This window comes from Onychostoma macrolepis, chromosome 10 (genome assembly GCF_012432095.1).
Source record: "Onychostoma macrolepis isolate SWU-2019 chromosome 10, ASM1243209v1, whole genome shotgun sequence".
Lineage (NCBI taxonomy): Eukaryota > Metazoa > Chordata > Actinopteri > Cypriniformes > Cyprinidae > Onychostoma > Onychostoma macrolepis.
In genome coordinates, this window is record NC_081164.1 from 15,881,657 (window position 1) to 15,904,967 (window position 23,311).

General features: G+C 36.7%; 1 protein-coding gene and 1 long non-coding RNA gene across 4 annotated transcripts in view; one reads left to right on the forward strand and one right to left on the reverse strand.

The window, feature by feature from the left end:
* Positions 1-23,311, forward strand: part of LOC131547977 (uncharacterized) — a 200,075-nt gene that overhangs the window by 95,096 nt on the left and 81,668 nt on the right. The gene's annotated exons all lie outside the window — the stretch shown is intronic.
* Positions 1-23,311, reverse strand: part of lrrtm4l1 (leucine rich repeat transmembrane neuronal 4 like 1) — a 38,411-nt gene that overhangs the window by 11,860 nt on the left and 3,240 nt on the right. For 2 of the 3 annotated variants that reach the window (XR_009273055.1, XM_058788785.1), the window contains exon 2: positions 13,232-14,877. Coding sequence is in view for 2 of the 3 variants with exons in the window: in XM_058788785.1 (XP_058644768.1) it covers positions 13,232-14,877 (1,646 nt within the window). In the remaining variant the exon portion in view is untranslated. Of the gene's footprint in view, positions 1-13,180; positions 14,878-23,311 lie in introns of all 3 variants that reach the window. The other variant, XM_058788787.1, reaches the window with a different exon arrangement.

Sequence of the window (23,311 nt, forward strand, 5' to 3'; positions counted from 1 at the left end):
TAAAACGCAAGACCTTTTGTACAATAAAATGTCCATTTGAGGCAAGCCTAGAGTCATTTACAACAAACAAACAAGATGATTTAAGACTTTCACGTTTGGTCTTCCAAGTCTTTATGTTTGGCTTAATTTGTTGAATTTATCCTACACACTATAATTTCCTACACCTGAATTACCACGTGGCTTAGTTTTGTATTTATTTTTGAAGAGACATCTGTTTGAGGGTAAAAGGAGAAACAGAATTTTGAAACACACGTTCTACTTCTCTTGTTATCTTTGAACTTTTAACTATGTTTAGCCTTTCTTCAATTGTTTTTACTGCCTTAAAAATCCAGTCTACTATTAATCTCCACAGACGATTGATTAATACATTAATGGGTAATTTGGGAAGGTGTGAAGGGAAACTGGTCTTAAAAGAACAGTTATAAATACAACCCGAATTCCGGAAATGTTGGGACGTTTTTTTAAATTTGAATAAAATGAAAACTAAAAGAATTTCAAATCACATGAGCCAATATTTTATTCACAGTAGAACACAGATAACATAAATGTTTAAACTGAGAAATTTTACAATTTTATCCACAAAATGAGCTCATTTCAAATTTGATGCCTTCTACAGGTCTCAAAATAGTTGGGACAGGGGCATGTTTACCATGGTGTAGCATCTCCTCTTCTTTTCAAAACAGTTTGAAGATGTCTGGGCATCGAGGTTATGAGTTTCTGGAGTGTTGGTGTTGGAATTTGGTCCCATCCTTGCCTGATATAGGTTTCCAGCTGCTGAAGAGTTCATCTTTGACGTATTTTTCGTTTAATGATGCGCCAAATGTTCTCTATACGTGAAAGATCTGGACTGCAGGCAGGCCAATTCAGCACCCGGACTCTTCCACTATGAAGCCCTGTTATAATTTTGCATTGTCCAGCTGAAATACACAAGGCTTTTCCTGAAATAGACATCATCTGGAGGGGAGCATATGTTGCTCTATACCTTTCAGCATTCATAGTGATTTCCAAAACATGCAAGCTGCCCATACTGTATGCACTTATGTACCTCCATACCATCAGAGATGCTGGCTTTTGACCTGAATGCTTATAACACGCTGGAAGGTCTCCCTCCTCTTTAGCCCGGAGAACATAGCGTCCATGATTTCCAACAAGAATGTCAAATTTGGACTCGTCTGACCATAGAACACTTTTCCACTTTGAAACAGTCCATTTTAAATGAGCCTTGGCCCACAGGAAACAATGGCGCTTCTGGACCATGTTCACATATGGCTTCCTTTTTGCAGATGGCACGGTGGATTGTGTTTACCGACAGTGGTATCTGGAAGTATTCCTGGGCCCATTTAGTAATGTTAATGACAGAATCATGCCGATGAGTGATGCAGTGTCAACTGAGGGTTGAAGACCACGGGCATATAACAAAGGTCTTCGACCTTGTCCCTTACACACAGAGATTTCTCCAGTTTCTCTGAATCTTTTGATGATGTTATGCACTGTAGATGATGAGACTTGCAAAGCCTTTGCAATTTGATGTTGAGGAACATTGTTTTTAAAGTATTCCACACTCCAGACTCTGCCTCTCTAAGACATCCCTTTTATAGCTAATCATGTTACAGACCTGATGTCAATTAACTTAATTAGTTGCTAGATGTTCTCCCAGCTGAATCTTTTCAAAATGTCTTGCTTTTTCAGCCCTTTGTTGCCCCCGTGCCAACTTTTTTTAGACCTGTAGCAGGCATCAAATTTGAAATGAGCTCATTTAATGGATAAGTGTAAAATTCCTCCATTTAAGCATGTTTTATGTTCTCTATGTTCTATTGTGAATAAAAATTGGCTCTTGTGATTTGAAAGTGTTTTAGTTTTCATTGTATTCAAATTTAAAAAATGTCCCAACATTTCCAAAATTCAGGTTGTATAACGAATGTGAATCATACTTTTCCTAACATTCATAATGACGCCCTCTTTGACATCTCGAGGTATTAATTACTTAATGGACATTTTATGCAGATGAGGTCATGACAATCAATGGGCATGTGCTGTATCAGGTTCATATGATGTCAAAAAAAAAAAAAAAACTGAGTATAAAAATCATGATTTTCAAGCATATTTTCAAGAAAGTTTTGCAAAATTGCAATGTTGGTTATTTAAGATAAAAAAATGAAAAAAGGTCCCCCACAAGCTATGAGGCTGGGTCTCACTTTATATTAGGTGGCCTTAACTACTGTGTACTTACCTTTAAATTAATAATTCGGTACAATGCACTTATTGTGCACATACATGTTTTTACCTTGTACTTATATTTTAAAAAATACTTATATGTAATTCTATCTGTAATTACATTTATAATTACACTGTTGACCCATCCCTCACATCTTAACCCACCCTTAAACCTACCCATACCACCAAACCTGTCCCTAACCTTACCCGTATCCCACCTCAATAGCAGCAAAAGTGTTTTGCAATACAATATGACCACAATAAGTACATTGTACTTATTTTTTGATGCAAGTACATAGTAGTTAAAGCCACCTAATATAAAGTGTGACCGGAGGCTGAAATGTAATCTGGAAATATTTCTACAGTACACTCTAGTAAAAAAGTAATATATTTAAAATACATTTATTTTGTAACAAGTATAGTTCAAATCTATTAACATATTTACTGGCATATCGCTCTAGACGTACTGATATAAAAATTATAATTCAATTTAATTTGGAGCACTACTAGTGCACAATGCACATTTCTTAATATTAAGCCTAAAATGTGTTTGAATATCACTATTAATGAGGACTGTAGCTATATTTCCATCACCCTGTTTTAATGCACATTTTGAATTTTGGCATCAGAAACGAGTGATGGAAATGTAAAATCTCTTAATTCACAAAAAGGTTTTACGGATTGACGTTTTATGGATGGAAACCTCACTTGTATCTTTGAATAGTATCAGTCTAAAATGCAAGATATTTAAAGTGTACCTAAAGTATACTTGCAATAGTTCCACTTTAGCACAATCAAATATACTTCAGTATATCTTTAGTTGGACTTCAGCACTACTTTCGCACAATTAAAGTGCATTTAGCACAAAATTAGCTTTTCCAATTAAGCAGACTTTAGGTATAGATTAGTATACCACAGGTACAATTGCATGGTAAGTACATAAATATGTAAATGTATTTGTAGTATACTTAGCATGAAATAAATGTATTTCAAATACATTTTAGTTTATTTATTTTTCAGTAAGGCATATGACTAATTGTCTTAAACTCATCTATAATCATTTATTTTACCTGACTTAGCACATGGCCTAGTTTTATTTATGTATGTATGCATGTATTTATTTATGTATTTATTAATTAATTAATTTATTTATTTATTGGAAGTGATGCCTAAAGAAGACTGTGGCATAGTTGCTGTGGCCTAAAGAGTTCAATTTCAGTCCTTTCAGACTTTATTTAAAGCTTCATAAGGCTATGCCAAAAATCATTTTATTTTTATGACAAAAAAAGATTTTTTGAACAGGCCCAACTATCTGAATGTACAAAAAAATTCAATGATCAATAAGGCCAATTTCCTTTTTTTTTTTTTTGGCAAAATTTTGAGTAAAATTTATGAAGCAATATTGAGTCATCCATTTTCAATTACTAAACTTTTAGTTTTTTTTTTTTCTTCTAGAACTCTTTCTGGAATGCAGTCCAGAGTGTACTTGTAACGGGGCTGACGAGACGTGAGACGTGCGGATCCAAGTGCAAGCTTTTATTTACAGGCATGGTCATAAATACAGGCAGGGTCGAGCAATGGCAAACAGGTATGGCAGGGACAAGACAAAGAGTAATTCTAGGGCAAGCGAAGGTCGACGATAGGCGAACAGTATCCAAGGGGCAAGGCAGAGAGATAATCCAGGGAATACAGGCTATAATCCAGGCAAGGGAATAAATAGAGTCCGAACAGTGAAACAGGGGTAAATACAGGGAAACACAGACTAGAAAATAACCAACGTTCCGTAAAGCAGCTGACACTAGGGGAGTGAAAAACACAGGACAATACAGGAACTGAACAGAAACACGGAATGGCACGGAAAGGTTTAATCCAGGAAACACGGGCTAGAAAACGAACACAAGAAAACAGGCAATGCAAGACTAGGATACTAACAAGGGCTCTGTAGAGTTGCTGCGGCTGGGGAGCGATAAACGCATACAATACTCAGCAGTGTGGCAGAGAAAGTCCAAGGCTTATAAAGAGTGTCCAATGGGTTTCAGCTGTGTAATCAGTGCAATGTGTAATCTGTGACAGCTGTGTGATCTGTGCAATGGATGATGGGAAATGTAGTAGATGAAGTGCAACAGTAATGTGATCAGTGCAACGAATACTGTGGTGAGTGAGTGACCTCTGGTGGTGAGTGAATGGAAGTTTACAGACCAGATTCGTGACAGTACTATGATAATAATAATGAGGTATTATTTAATTGCTTTAAAATAAGAGCTGTGATTTTGCTATAATTGGTTTTCAAGGGTTAAAGATGTTCAGAACTTTCTGTTTAGCAGAAATGTCTATTTATCACATCAGGGCCATATTTTTGTAAGGATCCGTGCTTATTACTACATCTTTTGTACATGTGTTAAAGTCTGGCTGGATCTATTCAGTAGTCCATGAGTTTGAGCACTAAATATGTCGGTGTCCTTGCATGTTATTGGACTGACAGTCTGCCAAGGACGGAATTTAAACCATACCTGTCAACAATTGGATTACAAAATACGGGAGACGGGGGGTGAGGTTTAGGGGGCTTGGGCTTGGGGCGGGGCAAAAGTATCAATTATTATATTATTATTATATTAATTTAAACAATTATTATCAAACAATTATATTAATTTAGTAAGATAAATATATCTTAGTGTAGGCTTTATCTTTTGAGTTTTATAATTCATTAACTTCTTGTCTATCCACTGGTTCACATTTACAACTGTGTAAAAATAAGGGCCGTTTTTGGCTTTGTACTACAAGAAAAAGCAGAAGGGCTTATTGAAAAATTAATTCTCTCTTCATTCATTCGCTTTTCGCCAGGAATATAGCCATTTCCCCAGTAACCACAGTAAACAAAACAGTGCAGCACCTGATTTTGAAACTTGCAGCGCTCATATTTAATCAATTAAACCAAACCATAGCCTTTTGAAGTGAAAGCTATATCTCAATTTGCATGTATATTTGTTTTTTTTCCACCTGAGTCTCCTCCTCCCGTCCCATTTTTACCAGTGACCCTTTCCTTCCTGCGGTACTCATCACTGTTGTACGTTGCCAAGTTGAGGGGACAAATAGGCTGAAATTTGTATGTGTCGATTGTGTGAGAAGAATGCATTTCATACAAGATCTGGCAACTGGGCAACCTTTTGAATTTGTTGACGTGATTATTCATATAATGAGGTTTGGGCCATACAAATTACGGGAGTTTTACCAGAGGCGAATGTAGCAAACATAAAATACGCCCAGTGGGAATTTATTTATTTTTTTTAATAGAAAGATAAAAATACGGGAGAAATATGGGTTTAAATGTAAAAATATTTAAAGGGATGATAGCGGGACAGAATGGTAAAATACGCGAGAATCCGGGGAAAAACGGAAGGGTTAACAGGTATGATTTAAACATAAAGATATGAAGTACACTGGGTTCAGTACACCGCCTATCATCAAGTAGTATCATAGACAAATCTATGCAATTTTCCTCTTAAGTATTATTATTAAGTATCAGAAAATAAATGTTGTTGTATGAAAACAAGGTGTTGTATGCTATGCATATTGTTGGCTCTGTTAAAAATGGTGTATATTACTCTATTCCTCACTTTGGTTAAAGTGTTTGGTAAATGTATTTTAATAAAAAAATAATAATAATAATTGAAAACACTTTCATGTAAATAATCTCAAAATGGCCACATATCAGAAAATCGGTTTTAAAAAGTTCCTCACAATGAAATAAAGTTCATTAAATAAATTAATAAATCATTTTCACAGTTGTAAAAAAAGATTATTGGACTATGTTTTACAATAAAATACTATTTCAGTCTTTGTGCTTCAAAATTTTACATTTCATTTAAAGTGTTTCACCAAAAATCCTAAATCCTACACATTTTTTAATCATGCAGGTGCCTAAAGAGCAGCTGACTGTATTCCAGAGATATCTGAAGGATGTTCCCCAGCCACACACTTTATTTTCATGTATTGAAAATTCAGAGCCAACATTTCTGATTCTTACTAATGCATTCTGTGGGAAAGGAAGAGATGAATAAGCTCATTCAAGTCCAAAGAGCTGCCTGGGCTTTCATTCCTTCTCCCCTTCCTGCTCGCCACTGCAGATTCCATTACAGACCAAAAGCTTCAGCACACTGTGATACATGGGAACTGCTCATGATCAGCGGGATCTTACCAGCATCCACAGGGATGGCCTCCACTGTGCATGGCCTGAAATGAAAAGTTCTGAACCCGGCACTGCAACACTATGCTCGCATAAGTAGAATGGAATCCTGCTCTTGTATTATTAAACATAGCGAGGAACCGGTACAATAACAAAAACTATTTTGAGACCTGTAGCAGGCATCAAATTTGAAATGAGCTCATTTTGTGCATAAAATTGTAAAAATGTGTTATGTTATCTATGTTCTATTGAGAATAAAATATTGGCTCATTTGATTTGAAATTCTTTTAGTTTTCATTTTATTCAAATTTAAAAAACGTCCCAACATTTACGGAATTTGGGTTGTATTACTAACACTCAGTGGTGGTTTAAAGTGAGTTCTGAGTAAAATCATAGTATTAATCTTGTAAATTGTCAAAATACAAATACAAAATAAAATAAAATTAAAATAACTAAAATTAAAAATAAAAAGACCTGCAAGAAAAAAACTAATGAAGGATATCTTTAAGAAATATGACTATTAACCTTTTGAGTGGTACGGTCCCACATATGGGATTTTCATTTCCGTGCCGCTGGGAGTACGGTCCCACATATGGGATTTAGAACGTTCGGTGACGTCGCATAACTGCCAAATTCAAACTGCGTTTTCGCGCGTTGACTGATGCTGAGATGCAGCTGCACTTGTCATATAATCGCATCTATGCAGTGTTTTTAACCACATAATGTTTATTTTATGCTTTAGACATTTAAATACACATAAGTACTAGTAAAACAATACATTTAGAGTTCGTAAAATACACTCAGATGTTTATGGAAGCAGCAATAACAATCCATTCAAATATAATTTTCAGACGTGTTTTATTAATACCAAATACACATAGTGTAAGTAACTATAAAGTTCACTCTATTCTCCCCATCTCACCCGCCACTTACTTGCATGTATTTCATGAGAAATTGATGAATTTACGTGATGTAAATCCGACTGACAGGACTCTCTGAACTGCCGCGCGAACAAACATGGCGGCGCCCATCTCACATTACAGATCACGATCAAGATCATTTAGAACTGTTTTTAAACGATAAAACACACTCATTTGCACATATTTGTGAATCGGAATATCAGATAGTTGATTATATGGTAAGCAGGTTTATGAATATTTTGAATAAAAAAGGAAAAAACGAAATAAAAGCGATCCATCTGTCATACAGTGTTATTGTGGCCGCGGTGTGTCACGTGACAATCATGACGCGTCGCCATGGAAACATTAAGGGGAAACGTTCTAAAATAACGGTCGCCTAAAAAAAACTCACTCTGGGGGGACCGCTGGAATATTTTAAACTCACCACTGAAAAGGTTAATCAACATTTTTAAAATTGGCCTTTTATTGTAGCCAGCCTAAGGCACACCTGTGCAATAATCATGCTGTCTAATCAGCATCTTGATATGCCACACCTGTGAGATGGATGGATTATCTTGGCAAAGGAGAAGTGCTCACTAACACAGATTTAGACAGATTTGCGAACAATATTTGAGAGAAATAGGCCATTTGTGTACATAGAAAAAGTCTTAGATCTTTGAGTTCAGCTCATCAAAAATGGGGGCAAAAACAAAAGTGTTGTGTTTATAATTTTGTTCAGTGTAAATGAAAAAATTAAATTAAATGCAAGTTGTTGACTGAATTGTGGAATGTGGACTATGGAATACAGTTCAAAGGTTATTTTTTGAAGTGTCATATAATGAGACATATTTGTTTGGAAAAAAAACTGAATCTTTGCCTTGAGAACGATGTATGCATCAGCTGATTTTTACTCTGCACTCAAGACAAAAGCTGAGGAATAACAGTCTTTGACCTTCGAAGCCCTACCAAGACATTTACATTGGTAGAGCAACCACTCCACACAATTTGAATTGCACTAAAGTGCACCCAAGTCTTAAGAGACTACAGATTTCATAGGTTGGAAACTAAAAACCAGAAACCAAGATATAAAAAATTCAACTGTGTAGCCATCAGATTTCACTGACCTATCCAAACGAAAGTTTGCAAGGAAATGCACAAACAGAAGATAAAAAGAATTCAATTATTAAATATGCTTCCCAAATTAATAAGAAAGATGTATGGGCCAAACACAGAGGCTCCACTATATCAACAAAGCTGCAATGCACGTTAGATCGGCATGATGGGGCTAAAGTGTGCATCCTCCATCTGTGTACTCATCAAATGAAAACTTGAATGGCGTTTTGAAAGAGTTTAAATATTTTAACGTGCCCAGAGTGAAAGCAGCATGTCAATTTACTCATTTGGAGATCAAGAGTATCTTTTTCTCTCTCTCTTGAATCGCTGCTGTCTCAAATTTATTTTAAAGCTCTACCAAGAGGAAGATGAAAATCAGGCTTCCCTGTTGTCTTCGCCTGAGGACTGTACATGGTTCCATCTGGGGCTATTAATAAAACGCAAGGCCTGTTGTACAATAAAATGTCCATTTGAGGCAAGCCTAGAGTAATTTACAACAAACAAACAAGATGATTTAAGACTTTCACGCTTGGTCTTCCAAGTCTTTATGTATGGCTTATTTTGTTGAATTTATCCTACACACTATAATTTCCTACACCTGAATTACCACGTGGCCTAGTTTTGTATTTATTTTTGAAGAGACATCTGTTTGAGGGTAAAAGGAGAAACAGAATTTTGAAACACACGTTCTACTTCTCTTGTTACCTTTGAACTTTTAACTATTTTTAGCCTTTCTGAATAAAATGAAAACTAAAAGAATTTCAAATCACATGAGCCAATATTTTATTCATAACAGAACACAGATAACATAACAAATGTTTAAACTGAGAAATTGTACAATTTTATGCACAAAATGAGCTCATTTCAAATTTGATGCCTTCTACAGGTCTCAAAATAGTTTGGACAGGGGCATGTTTACCATGGTGTAGCATCTCCTCTTCTTTTCAAAACAGTTTGAAGATGTCTGGGCATCGAGGTTATGAGTTTCTGAAGTGTTGGTGTTGGAATTTGGTCCCATTCTTGCCTGATATAGGTTTCCAGCTGCTGAAGAGTTTGTGGTCATCTTTGATGTATTTTTCGTTTAATGATGCGCCAAATGTTCTCTATACATGAAAGATCTGGACTGCAGGCAGGCCAATTCAGCACCCGGACTCTTCCACTATGAAGCCCTGTTATAATTTTGCATTGTCCAGCTGAAATACACAAGGCTTTCCCTGAAATAGATGTCATCTGGAGGGGAGCATATGTTGCTCTAAAACCTTTATATGAATGCATGAATGAATGAATGAATGAATGAATGACATATGGCTTCCCTTTTGCATGATAGAGCTTTAGTTTGCATCTGCAGATGGCACGTGGATTGTGTTTACCGACAGTGGTTTCTGGAAGTATTCCTGGGCCCATTTAGTAATGTTAATGACGGAATCATGCCGATGAGTGATGCAGTGTCATCTGAGGGTCGAAGACCACGGGCATATAACAAAGGTCCTCGGCCTTGTCCCTTACACACAGAGATTTCTCCAGTTTCTCTGAATCTTTTGATGATGTTATGCACTGTAGATGATGAGATTTGCAAAGCCTTTGCAATTTGACGTTGAGGAACATTGTTTTTAAAGTATTCCACACTCCAGACTCTGCCTCTCTAAGACATCCCTTTTATAGCTAATCATGTTACAGACCTGATGTCAATTAACTTAATTAGTTGCTAGATGTTCTCCCAGCTGAATCTTTTTAACATGTCTTGCTTTTTTAGCCCTTTGTTGCCCCTGTGCCAACTTTTTTGAGACCTGTAGCATGCATCAAATTTGAAATGAGCTCATTTTGTGCATAAAATTGTAAACATTTCTCAGTTTAAACATTTGTTATGTTATCTATGTTCTATTGAGAATAAAATATTCTAATTTTATTTGAAATTCTTTTAATTTTCATTTTATTCAAATTTAAAAAACGTCCCAACATTTACGGAATTCAGGTTGTATTACAAACACTCAGTGGTGGTTTAAAGTGAGTTCTGAGTAAAAGCATAGTATTAATCTTGTAAATTGTCTTCTGTATCATGATGCAAATATTAGCTCTAATGCCTGCTGCAATTATATTTCATGATGCATTTTGGCAAAATAATTCAGGTTGGGTCATCTTTTCTTTTATTCTGTAGAAAGACTCTTTATAATAAATGCATAAATGTATATTGGGATCAAAGCAATGTAGGCCAGTAGGTACTGGACTATGAGGAGCAGATGAAGAGTTTTATAAAATGAAAAAAAAAAAAAAGGCTGAAATGTTCTGGCTCTGGTTGTGCATCATGTAGATGAAAATGGCTTTAATGCAATGTTTAATGACCTTATGTTTATTTTCAACTACTCTGCAAAAGAGCCACTTTTAGCTGTTATGTTGTATGTTATGTTGTGTTAGCTTTTTTAGAATATGCTTTAACTGTCATTTTCTTCAATTATCTAATTATTAGAACACGTCAGTTACAAATTATGCTCTGATATATGTATCCACAGTAGCTCTGGACATCCTAATGGCTGATGCATTTCAATGCTGGACAAGGGAAAAAAATGAACACACTACCAAAGGGAAAAAATAAATTAAAAAAACTTCACTTTGTCAGCGGGCGATAGTTCATATTTTGGTGTGAATAGCTCCATGGGAATCCATTGCCTCTATTCAAAATCTTCTTCTAAGACTTAGACTAAGGAATGGTAAAGAGACTTTGGGAGGAAAAGAACTCCATTCACCCCTTTCACCATAAATCACAAATACATTGGGGGTGGAATAGGCCTACATGGGGTTCCCCTGGTCAATAAACGAGAGTGGGTAGCAAAAACAAACTCCTTGTATAAGAAGGGTTTGCAGTACTTAGGCAGGAGGTCCCACAAGGCTCTAACTTAATCAAGAAAGGTACCTCAGTCCAAGACCAAACCTCATTCTCCTGCAGGTGGTGGTCGAAGGCAATGCTGTCCAGGCTTTTGGAAATCATGAAAAGCATCCATATCATGGGGCTCCACTAAGTCCCTTCTTCCCTGCTGCTATTAAGGTGTGCAACTCTCTCAGATGGATATGTTTAGAAAGAAGTATAGCTGCTGAAATAACTGAATTTCCTTTTTGCGATCAATAAAGTGTTCTCTTGCTTTCTCATAATTCAAAACAATACGTATCTTCTTGGGGTAACACCAAGTGCACTGACAAGGTGCAAATGAATCCGACATGTAACCACCCACCTTGTTACGGAGGTGGTGTTTTACACAGAATCTCTAAAATAACACTGAAAACTTGTACAGAAATTCTGAAGCATCAGTTAAAAGGAAACTTGTATCGTGTGGTATTGTATTAGCACTTCTTATTGTTTGTTCTATTATGGATGTTCATTGTCTCATTAATTCAACTCAGTGATTTTTTTCATTGCTCAAACTAAACATTTACAGCGTTTAATAGCTTTTCTTATTCACTGATGTTTGGTTTCTTCCATTAGCTAATTTGAATAAGTAGATTAATTCCAGTTGAGTATTTTGGTTTCCTTGCCATAAACAAATTCTCTTTTAAGTGCAAATAAACCTTTTTGTTCAAACATGCCCTGTGCACGTCCATTGATAAGACTTATCTCTTTGTAGTGAGACATTCTTTACAACATCAAAGAGGGGAAGACAGAAATCATGATTTTACAGATTTTTACAGACTATTTCTGGCTGAACTGAAGCAGATCTGCATCATGGGATTTTGCATGACTGTTAAAAACAGCATCGTCACTTCACACTATGAACACTGGTGACAAACTTTACTATTTCCATACTTTTGATCACCTATGTCATCCAAGTATGATTAAAAGATAACATGCATTGCTTTGCACATGAAATATACCCCAAATTAAAATGCAGCCTTAAAAATCTTTCGAAAGAGCTGAATAAAAAACAATAATGGATTTAGACAGATAGAGAGAATGATGCTTTTAAACACATGACATTAGAGAGTAAAGTAGGAGCCATTTGGGTTGTGACAATCAATATATCATTAACCCACACTGCAATTTTAATTATCGACAGATGTCTTTTTTAAAAGTTCTTTCTGCTGTACTCTCAGAAGCTAAATGATGCAAACCCATTCCCAATGCAACAGGCAGGGTTTTGACTGTCTGCAAGTGAATATTATTATTATTATTATTAATCAAATCAGAGGTTCTCAGAAACCCTTTTACATCTCAAGTGAATATCAGTGTCCCAAACACAAAGCACACTAATCATACTCATTAGGACAAACAAAATGAATAAGCCTTTCACAAGTGAAATAATGAGGCCAAAACCAAGATGCAGATTTGTGAGGCAGGGCAGTGCTTTTTGGTAAAGGAACCATTGACTCCTGGTTTAGGGTTTACATAGTATGACAACATTAGGGATGCAATGTTTCTGTGGTCATATTGGTATCACTCAATAAATGTGACTGTTTATCAGTCTGACAAGTAAAACAAATTCAGATATATTTAATATAATGTTTGGTATCAATATACGCATGTAGATGTCTGGATCTTTAAAGTGAGATGCCAACCATCAGCTGATATCAGCCAATATACCGATTATCAGCTTCAAAATATACATAATTATTGGTATCAGCCCATATATAATGCCCATATATAAGTGCATACCAAGAGTGTCTATTAATTAAAAAAGTGGAGTCAAGGAAAGTAGACTAAATTAGACATTTCAAGAACCTAAGGAGTCAAGGGTGCTTACCCTTGCTCTGATGAATATTTGCAGCATGCACAATGAAGAATTACCTCTATTTCCTGAGTCGTTCATTTGTTTTGTTCATTTGTCACATGTCATACCTCACATTCCCGGGAGCCGGATATGGTGCAGGTGCAGGTACCTGTCCCATTTCCCAGCACCTCCAAGGCTTCTGGCGTGGCTGCAGGGTTGTAGCTCATGTAATATTCCTGGAGCTGGGAGCTCAGGTTCTGTTCTGGCTCCTGACTCTTTTTCCTCCGCTTACGGCCCACTGAACTCTGCTGCAACAGCTGGGTGGCACCGGGGTAACGTTTCCAGGAGACATAAATTACCGACAAGACAAGGGACACTGAGAGGAACAGTGCCACCCCACCCATCACCACTTTGTGAAATGACACGTTGTCTTGCTCAGGAGCTGGTGTGACTAATAAGCTGTTGGATGGTGAGGGTGTCCATTGATGGGAGTCTCTGGGATCTGGATTTGCACGGCTGGGGAAGGTGGGGCGTTGAGGCGGCCGAGGATGGGGAGGTGGAAATGGCGCCTCAGAGGCAGGTGAAGGCAAGGGTGGAGGTGGTGTTGTAGGAGCCATTGTCGGTTCAGTCGGTTCAGGGGTAAGGTCAAAATTTGGATCAAAGGTCTGCAGATACAAAGGTGATTGAGCAGTAATTTCATAATCATCACAGTCAATGTAGTTCTTTGAAGCCTCCATGACCTTCTCCCCTTGAAGGTGCTTTGGACTGCTGCAGATTATACTAGTGTCCTTGGTGCCTCTGAAATTCTTGAGCCAGACAACAAGAGGACAAATGCCTGGTCCACAATCCCACATGTTGCCTGCAAGGCTGATGGTTGTTAGGGAGATCCAGGCAGCCACAACTTCCTGAGAAACATTGGCCAGTTTGTTAGATTCTAAGTTGAGGACCTGGAGATTGGGGAGGCATTGAAATACTACAGGATCTAGTACCTGTATCTCATTGCCAGAGATATCAAGCTTTTGCAAGGTGTACCAGCTCCACGGAAGGCCTTGGTTGACAGCTCGAATACGATTCCATTGTAGATACAGGGCACGAAGGTTTGCAAGTCGAGGAAAAAGAAAGAAGTTGATTCGTGAAAACTGATTATGCTCCAGGTGGAGCTCCATAAGTCGAGACAAACCCAGGAATGCCGTACGAGTAAGAACCCGAAGCCGATTATAGCCCAAGTCTAGAAACTCCAAGCTTCTGCACTCTAGAAATGCCCGGACAGGGATTGTCGTCAGCCCATTGGAGCGTAAGTGCAGATTCTGCAGTTTTCGAAGACCAAAAAACTGGCCTGGCTGCAGCTCCTGCAACTTGTTATAGGAGAGGTCGAGACTGCGTAGGTTAGGTACTCCGTGAAAAGTGACATTATGAAGCTGTGAAATTCTATTGGAGCTCAAGATCAACTCCTTCAATCGCCGCACCCCTTGAAATGCACGACTATCCACAAACATGATTTGATTGTGGTCCAGGTACAGCCACAGTAGCTGGTTAAGATGGGCAAACTGGTAAGGGAGCATTGTGTGCAGGTCATTGTAGCGCAGGGATAGACCTTGACAACTAACTGAAATATTTTCTGGGATGTCTTGGAAGTCAGCCGACTCACAATGGACAATCTTTCCCTCGCAACGGCAGCTATAGGGGCACATCCTTTCCCCAGAACTGAACAGCAGGAGGGAGGAGGCTTGAAGGAGGAGGAGGCCCGCTAATCTCTTGTCACAAATAACAGAACCTGCAGAGGGAGAGAGCACAACATCAGTTTATCATGTTTAACAAAAAGACCAATTTTACTTGGCAAAATATTCTGCTGTCAAGGCTCATATGATTAAATTGCTGCTACCATCCACACCTATAATATTTTTCTTAGGTCAAGAGGTCATTATCTAATTTGACATAACTGTTTGATACTCTTCTGTATGACTCATCTTCAATCTTGGTGAAATTTAATTAGCATTCAAGTGAAACAACAAGTTCAAGTCAAATATCACCCAGGACTGAAATGCTGTCATTCACAGAAATTTTAAAGGGATAGTTCACCCAAAAAAGACAATTCTGTCATTAATTACTCACCCTCATGTTGTTTCAAACCCATAAGACCTTCGTTCATCTTTATCACAAATTAAGATATTTTTGATGAAATCCAAGAGCTTTTGGACCCTGCATGGACAACAGTGCAACTACCACGCTGTGCCTTGCTTGCAAGCGGAGGAATGCACATGCATGCATCGTGGTAATTGTTGAATAAAGTTGTTATTTTAGTTTTCTTCGCTCACAAAAAGTATTCTCGTAGCTTCATAACATTACGGTTGATCCACTGATGTTACATGGACTATTTCAATGATGCACTTACTACCTTTCTGGGCCTTGAACATGTCAGTTGCATTGCTGTCTATGCAGGGTCAAAAGCTCTCAGATTTCATCAAAAATATCTTAATTTATGATGAAGATGAACGAAGGTCTTGCAGGTTTGAAACAGCATGAGGGTAAGAAATTAATGACAAAATTTTCATTTTGGGGTGAACTATCCCATTAATGGTAATAGTAGTTCATAAAAATTGTCATTGATAGCAGGGGCGTCATGCACTCATTATTTTTGAGGGGTCACGAGTTGGGGGGAGTCATGTGACACACAGCAGTTGAAAGTTAATATGAATAAAAACATTGTAAAAACATTGAAAACATTGGCTACTTATCATTACACTTTCTTTGTACAGAAAGAGAGCAAAGAACATTTACATTATCAAAGAACAGTTTTACTGACAGAGTTCAAGCACTCTCAGAAACTCCCATTAAAATTACTCAAGCGGTTTACACAGTGAAATGAATATCTTACTTACAGATTCGTACAAACATTTGCACTTTGTTGTTTCTAACGAGAGAATTCGCCAGAAAGAGGTATTCAGTCAGCGAGCGAGTGAAGAAAACACCGGCATTTTAGCATTGACTCATCTGAACACCTCTGATTGGTCATTGCATTAATAAGCTCAAGAGAATCGTGTGTGATTGGTTTAATGTGCAATGCTGTAAAAACGCGTCTGTCTCTGGCTCAGTGCCAGCCAGCGAACTCAGATTTGAATTTAGCAGCTGATGATATGACGCGCTGAACGATCTAATCACGCTGGTGTTGTATCAAATATAGAAAATATTAACCGGCTATTTTTTGTCTTTTGGAAGCTGCATTAAAATCCACTTGGCTCAAAAATCTGAACTTTGAATGGGCATTACGCCTCTGATTGATAGGGCAGTTTTCTGTTTTAGAGTATTGCAGATTTATGAGAAACTGATTGTACATGATAGCTACTCACAAAATAAATAAATATTAAATCAAATTTAAAAAAAGAGAGAGAGAGAGAATAATATTAAAATATGAAAAATTGCACCTGGTTCTTTTGAATTAGGTATTTAGTTAAATGTTAAACTCAAAATTACTGTTACTCAGATTCTGTCAATTTTGTAATTGTGGAGCTCAATCAGTATTAAACAGCAAGAAGTGTATGTGTATATATATATATACCCTGGACCACAAAACCAGTCATACGGGTCAATCTTTCAAAACTGAGATTTATACATCATGAATAAATAAGCTTTCCATTGATGTGTGGTTTGTTAGGATAGGACAATATTTGGTCGAGATACAACTATTTGAAAATCTGGAATCTGAGGGTGCAAAAAAATCAAAATACTGAGAAAATCGCCTTTAAAGTTGTCCAAATGAAGTTCTTAGCAATGCAAATTTCTAAATAAAAATTAAGTTGTGATATATTTACAGTAGGAAATTTACAAAATATCTTCATAGAACATGATCTTTACTTAATTTCCTAATGATTTTTGGCATAAAAGAAAATCAATTATTTTGACCCATATAGTGTATTTTTGGCTATTGCTACAAATATACCCCAGCGACTTAAGACTGGTTTTGTGGTCCAGGGTCACACACACACATACACATATACATATTATATATCATATATATATATATATATATATATATATAGTCATGGCCAAAAATATTGGCGCCCTTGCAATTCTGTCAGAAAATTGTTCCAATTGCAAATGTTTTGGTATTCATGTGCTTATTGTTTTTGTTTGCACTGCAACAACACAAAAAAAAACAGAGAAGAAAAGTCAAACTTGATAAAATTTCAGAACTCAAAAATGGACTGGACAAAATTATTGGCACCTTGTCAAAATTTTAAGAAATAATTGCTTTTCAAGCATGTGATGCTCCTGTAATTTGTATTTAGACACACCTGTGGCAAGTAACAGGTGTGGGCAATATAGTAATCACACTTGCAAACAGTTAAAATGGAGAAACGTAGACTCAACCTTTGTGTTGTGTGTCACACTGAGCATAGAGAAAAGAAAGAAGTGTAAAGCGTTGTCTGTGGATTTGAGATAAAAAATTGTGGAAAAACATGGACAATCTCAAGGCTACAAGTCCATCTCCAGAGATCCTGTGTCCACTGTGCGCAATATCATCAAGAGGTTTACAGCCCATGGCACTGTAGCTAACCTCCCTGGACGTGGATGGAAGATTACAACGGATTGTTCAAATGGTGGATAAAGATCCCCGATTAACTTCCAAACAATTACCAGTAAGTAACTGAGAAGGGTTGCATTTTCTGACAGAATTGCAAGGGTGCCAATATTTTTGGCCATGACTATATATATATATATATATATATATATATATCTCTCAATTCTCTTTATAACTACAAAAGCACCTTTTTCTTTCAGACTCTTTGGTTTCTGTTTATTTCAGGATTGGTTGACGACTACAAACTGAGAGATAAATTAATTCATGATCATGAATGAACCTTACCACTCCCTATCAAGATTATCACACACAGCTCTTATACATCTGAATGGCTTGCATCTAATATCTGTCTCAGAATATGAGATCTCATATTTATATTCTATATCTCAAAATGATCTCATATTCTAGGAAGACCTCAAAACGACCAATGGCATACGTTGTACACATCCAGCTGTCATGACATCTGCACATAGATTATTCAGTAACATAATACCCAGGATTTAGAAGTTCTGCAGCTCACAGCTCTATAATCACTATAAATCTGTTATTTAGCCTTTGGCACTCTCTTTTGAATTACACTAGAATTACATAAGGAGTCCCAAGAGAATCATTTGGATTAATTTAGTGGAAACCATTTTTAAAGCTTTTTTTTTTTTTTTTTAAGTAATCATCACCTATGCACTAATCAACTTTAAGATGTGACTAATGTCTGGCAATATCTTTAATACCATATTTTATACTGTTCTATGGAAATTGATTAGTCAATTTAGAGCTGAATCATTACATCAAACATAATTACTCTGAAGCTATTACCTCTGCTATCTGAAATGTGTTTCATATTGTGTTATCCATGCCAGAAAAGATGATGCAAAATGGACAATTTCATTACAATCTTTTGCATCTAATAAGTTTTAAGTGCAACAGGAGTTTTGTTTGCCAGGAAAAAGAATACAGCAATACGCAGAACAAAGAAGAAAAAAAAAATTGATCAAAGTTTTAATGTATAAGCATTCAGTAGAAGATCTGCACTGCGTGTACCATGAACTCATTGTCTACTGTAAAAAAAATAAAAATAAAAAGGAGGACGGAGGCCATCCAAGCATACACAGCAAATTACAGAGTCATCAGTTTTACCAAACTATAATCCCACTGATGCTGTTAGGAAAATTTCAGAGGAAGACTGGAGAAAAAACCTAGAGATCACTGTCATTATATCTTCAAACAGTGCCATCTTTATTAAGGCCTCTTTTTCACCACAGCGGTGAAAAAAAACAATTCAGAGTCTGAGCAATGAATCTTATAATTGCATATCATTGTGGTTAGCATGCAGTGACTCCGTATAGATTTCCAAGTAAACATATGGATGCCAATGAAAGCCATCACACCAGGTATTAACTGTCCTCTGAGGCTTTTTGAAGAGGGAAAAAAATGACCCGGGGCCATTTCTCTGTTTCCAAATGACTTGTTGACTATTATCAATTCTTATGCTTCACTGGTAGTCCATTACACATATTATATCCCTCTCTACAATAACACACATTTGTGAAGTGACACTATGTTTGGTTCATGTTTCCTTAGATGTCCATGTAAGCCTTAAGAGCTACAGAGAACATTAGATGTACAATGAACAAGAGCAGATTAACCTTCACAATGATTCCCTAAAACACACTAAGCTGTCCACATACTGCAGCCATTTCAGTACTCACATAGTCTTAAAATACCCAGCTTCAAATTCCAGGAAAAACTCTGTAAGTACAAATGAAAAAGTGTAAGAATTACCTGTTTGTGTGCTTCCCACTGTCACAAATCGGGCCTCTATGACTCTCTCCGATCACCACCAGAGGGATCCCTCACCAGAGTACTAACCGGTTCTTTCGGACTTCATTACCCACAACCCCGTGCCTGGGACTGATCACCTGCACAGGTGTTAGTTATTATCTGGACTACTTAAGCAGTGTTCTCTCATACCTCTTTGCGAAGTCTTGTTCTGCCTAGCTGATGTTACAGAGTGTTTTATTCTGTTTGTTTCTCTGGTGCCTACCTGGACTGTTTATTTTATTCTGATTGTTTGCCACCTGCCTTTTGACCCAGCCTGCCTTGTGTATTTACTGTTACCTGTCTGCCGCCTGCCTCAACCCCTTGCATGAACTCAGTTTACGATTCTGCCTAGCCTACGTTGTACCTGATGCTGTTGTCTGAACTATGCCTGTTCTACTCGTTTTGTGCATTAATAAAGCTGCATATGGTTCCCAACGACACTGACTCTTTGTTACACCTACAGTAATGGGCATTATTAACCCAAGGGGTCAGGGTTTGGCTCAAAAGCGTGGCCCTGTTATCTTCGGCTTGTACATGCCCTAACTAGACCATCTGGCTGCAAAGAACATATTTCTCCTGATTCTCTAGTGCCACTGCAAAAGAAATCATAAATTACATAAGCTGTGAAATGTGAGTTGCCAGGCTGAATTAAATGCAATAAGATTAAAAAAGACATTGTACTGCAAAATAAAGGAAGGACTTTGTCTTTTTACTGAGATATTCTTGCAAGCAGCATTTTAGATTCATGACAGATGACTCTTATGGGCCATTCTTTTAATTAATAATAACAAAAACAAGAACTGCAGACTCAGACTCTGATTCGGTGAGAATAGTTACCCAATTAGCATGAGCTATTTATAGTAATTATTTATTCATAAAAAGGTTTTCCATTAGTCAAAGGCTATTACTCTGGGTAAACTGTGCACTAAAGAGGTTTCAAAAACAAAGACACTGATCAATTATTGTTAAATAAAAAGGAAATGAGAAGAGTTTCACTTATTTAATCAAAAGAAAATAAGCTAAGGAGATAAATACAGAAAGTATTCATTGCAAAACAAATTGAAATAAGTCATTTATTCTCACCAAGGCTGCATTTATTTGATCAAAAATAAGTAAAACTGTAACAATGTGAAATATTATTCAAATAAAATATTGATATGAAATCATCCTTCATAAGGTAAAGAACATTGAAAATGTAACCTTGATATCTTTAATATTGACCTGAGTAACACCATATCAAAGATTGAAATCATAGTGAAATTAATTGATTTCACAGAGAGGGTCACGTATTAAAACAGAAAACAGTTCTTTTACACTTTATTTAATATTTCACAGTATCACTGTTTTACAATTATTATCATTACTAAAATAAAATAAATGCAGCCTTGGTGTGCATAAGAGAGACTTAAAACCATTAAAAAAATATTCCAATTGGAATAGTTTTTAAGCGGTTTTGAGCTAACAAGCATATATGTATTTATTTAATATTGTGATACTACATTTTTACTAATCTTGATGGTTTTCATCAGGCTTCCATTAGCCTGAGTTTGATGTTGCAATGTAAAAATCATCTTGGTCTCCATTTCACATTTTTCAGCAATTTGGTATCAAGGATTTTCATATTTCAGTTGCAACATTTGATATTCAACCCAACACACTGCCAATCAATAGCACTCAAGTTTAAATATTTACAATACCCCTCATAAACCAAACCTCAGACTCTGTCTATGATACAACTCAAATCAAGAGAACAATGACCAAGCTTCTTACAAATGCAGCGGCATAGTAGTGTTTGACTGCAAATGTCATGTGGTGTCGAACGAATCAGAGCTTTATGGCAGACCGTGGTGGTGAGTCTGCCACCTGTGAGTAATACTGCAGATAAAAATCGATCCAGACACCACTTTTTTACTCAGCGAACTAAAATACTTCGAAGGTCCATGTGCCATAGCTCATCCAAGGTTAGTTCATTTAAAAGCCACTCATTTAAAACATTGTACAACTGTGGAAGGCCCCTATTCAAATGGCTAGGAAGATGCTGGCACATACAGCAGAGTCAGCTGTCGTATTCCTTGGCACTGTGACAAGCCTGATATTTCATATAAATGCTACGGTGGGCCATTACCCAAAGTGCCAAGATAATGGCAAAACCTGGATGAAACATGAACTTTTGTAACTGAATGGAATCAAATGGTTTTGATGCATAGGTTTCCCCATTTATATCAGTTTCAGTAGACTAATATTTCAAAAAAAAATCTATAACCGGCTTCGTGCTGCTTGCATCAAACTCAGCTGTCAAATCAACACTAATTTTAAATGGCACGTCAGCTGTATGATAGACTGGGTAAATGTTTAATGGAAGCACTGCACTTATATCTCTCTACACTAAAGTTTGAGCAGAAAATTGAGTGCAAATACAATATTAATGACTTACCTGAGACCAAAGTGGCCACAGGAAACTCAAATGTCTGTTCTTGGAATGTAAAATAATGGTAATTTTCTTTACAAAGGTTCCCCTCGTATTATAAGCATGATGAAATATGACTCACAGCTGCTGCATAATGTTTCTGATCCCTTCTCAATTTGTTTGCCGCTATATATGATCCCCCTCTTAAGCATGATTTGGTTCTAAATATAGAAAATATACAAACATACAAAGACTAAACAGTCAAAGTCCAGTAATGAGACTCCTGAATCATTTCATCACACTGATTCTTGAGTACCGGGACAAGACAGGCTGTGAAACTGAATGAATGAATGAATGAATGACTGAATGTTTAATAAATTAGGTATTAATTTTTTGATCCTACAAGTAGTTTTAGTGGTGAGTGACAATATAATGTAAATTTTAATAAAATAAAGAAAATCCAATAAAATGGTACATTTTTGTAATGGCAGATGAAATACAGTAGGATATGCTTTAAGACAAAAATGCATGTGTTCTGCACCCAAAGTATTTCTGAACAGATTCCAAAACAACATCTTGAGAGAGACTCCAATTTTATTTGGACGGAGCACACAGTGGCTCTTCTATAACAGTGTTAAGCACCTGCTTAATGTGTTTGAAGATCATGAAAAGTTTTAGGATAATGACATTTTAGGGTGGTTAAATAAGAGATCACTCAGCAGGATGGGATACATCCAGTTTTTAACAAGAGATAGTAACTCTCGACTAATTCCAGAGCTGGGATACTGGATTCTATCCATACGAGGCTACAGCTCAAGCACATAATTCACCCGGTCAAACCAAAGCTGCAATATTGAAACAATGGACCTCCTGCATACTTAAGGCACATTATTCAACACACATTAATTGTGAGATTGAAGAGTGCTGTAACTGTGCCTCAGTCAGGATGTGGAGCGCCGAACAAAAGTGTGATTTATACTAAAAGCACTATTTATGGCACAATTGTGGTTGTAAAATCAGCTTAATCCACTGCTATGAATAAAGTGTGCTGCAGTAAGACAGATATACTGTACATTTGAATTGCACACAGTAAGCAACAGGCTTCACGATGGTTCTCAGGATTAAAAATGGCTAAAAGCTTGGTGGCGACTATACTCACAAATAAATTAAACATGCTCATAACTGTAAAGATAAGCATGCAGAGACCAGTCATCTTTCTTCATTCAATATTAAGAAAAGAAACTTCACTGTGCAGCTGTATACTTTGTTCTTAGGGATGGTTCAACCAAAGTGAAAATTCAGTCATCATTCCAAACTTGCATGACTTCTTTTCTTCTTGTTTTCACTATTTTTGTCCATATAGTGAAATTCAATAGTGATCAAAATAACAAGACCCAATTGACT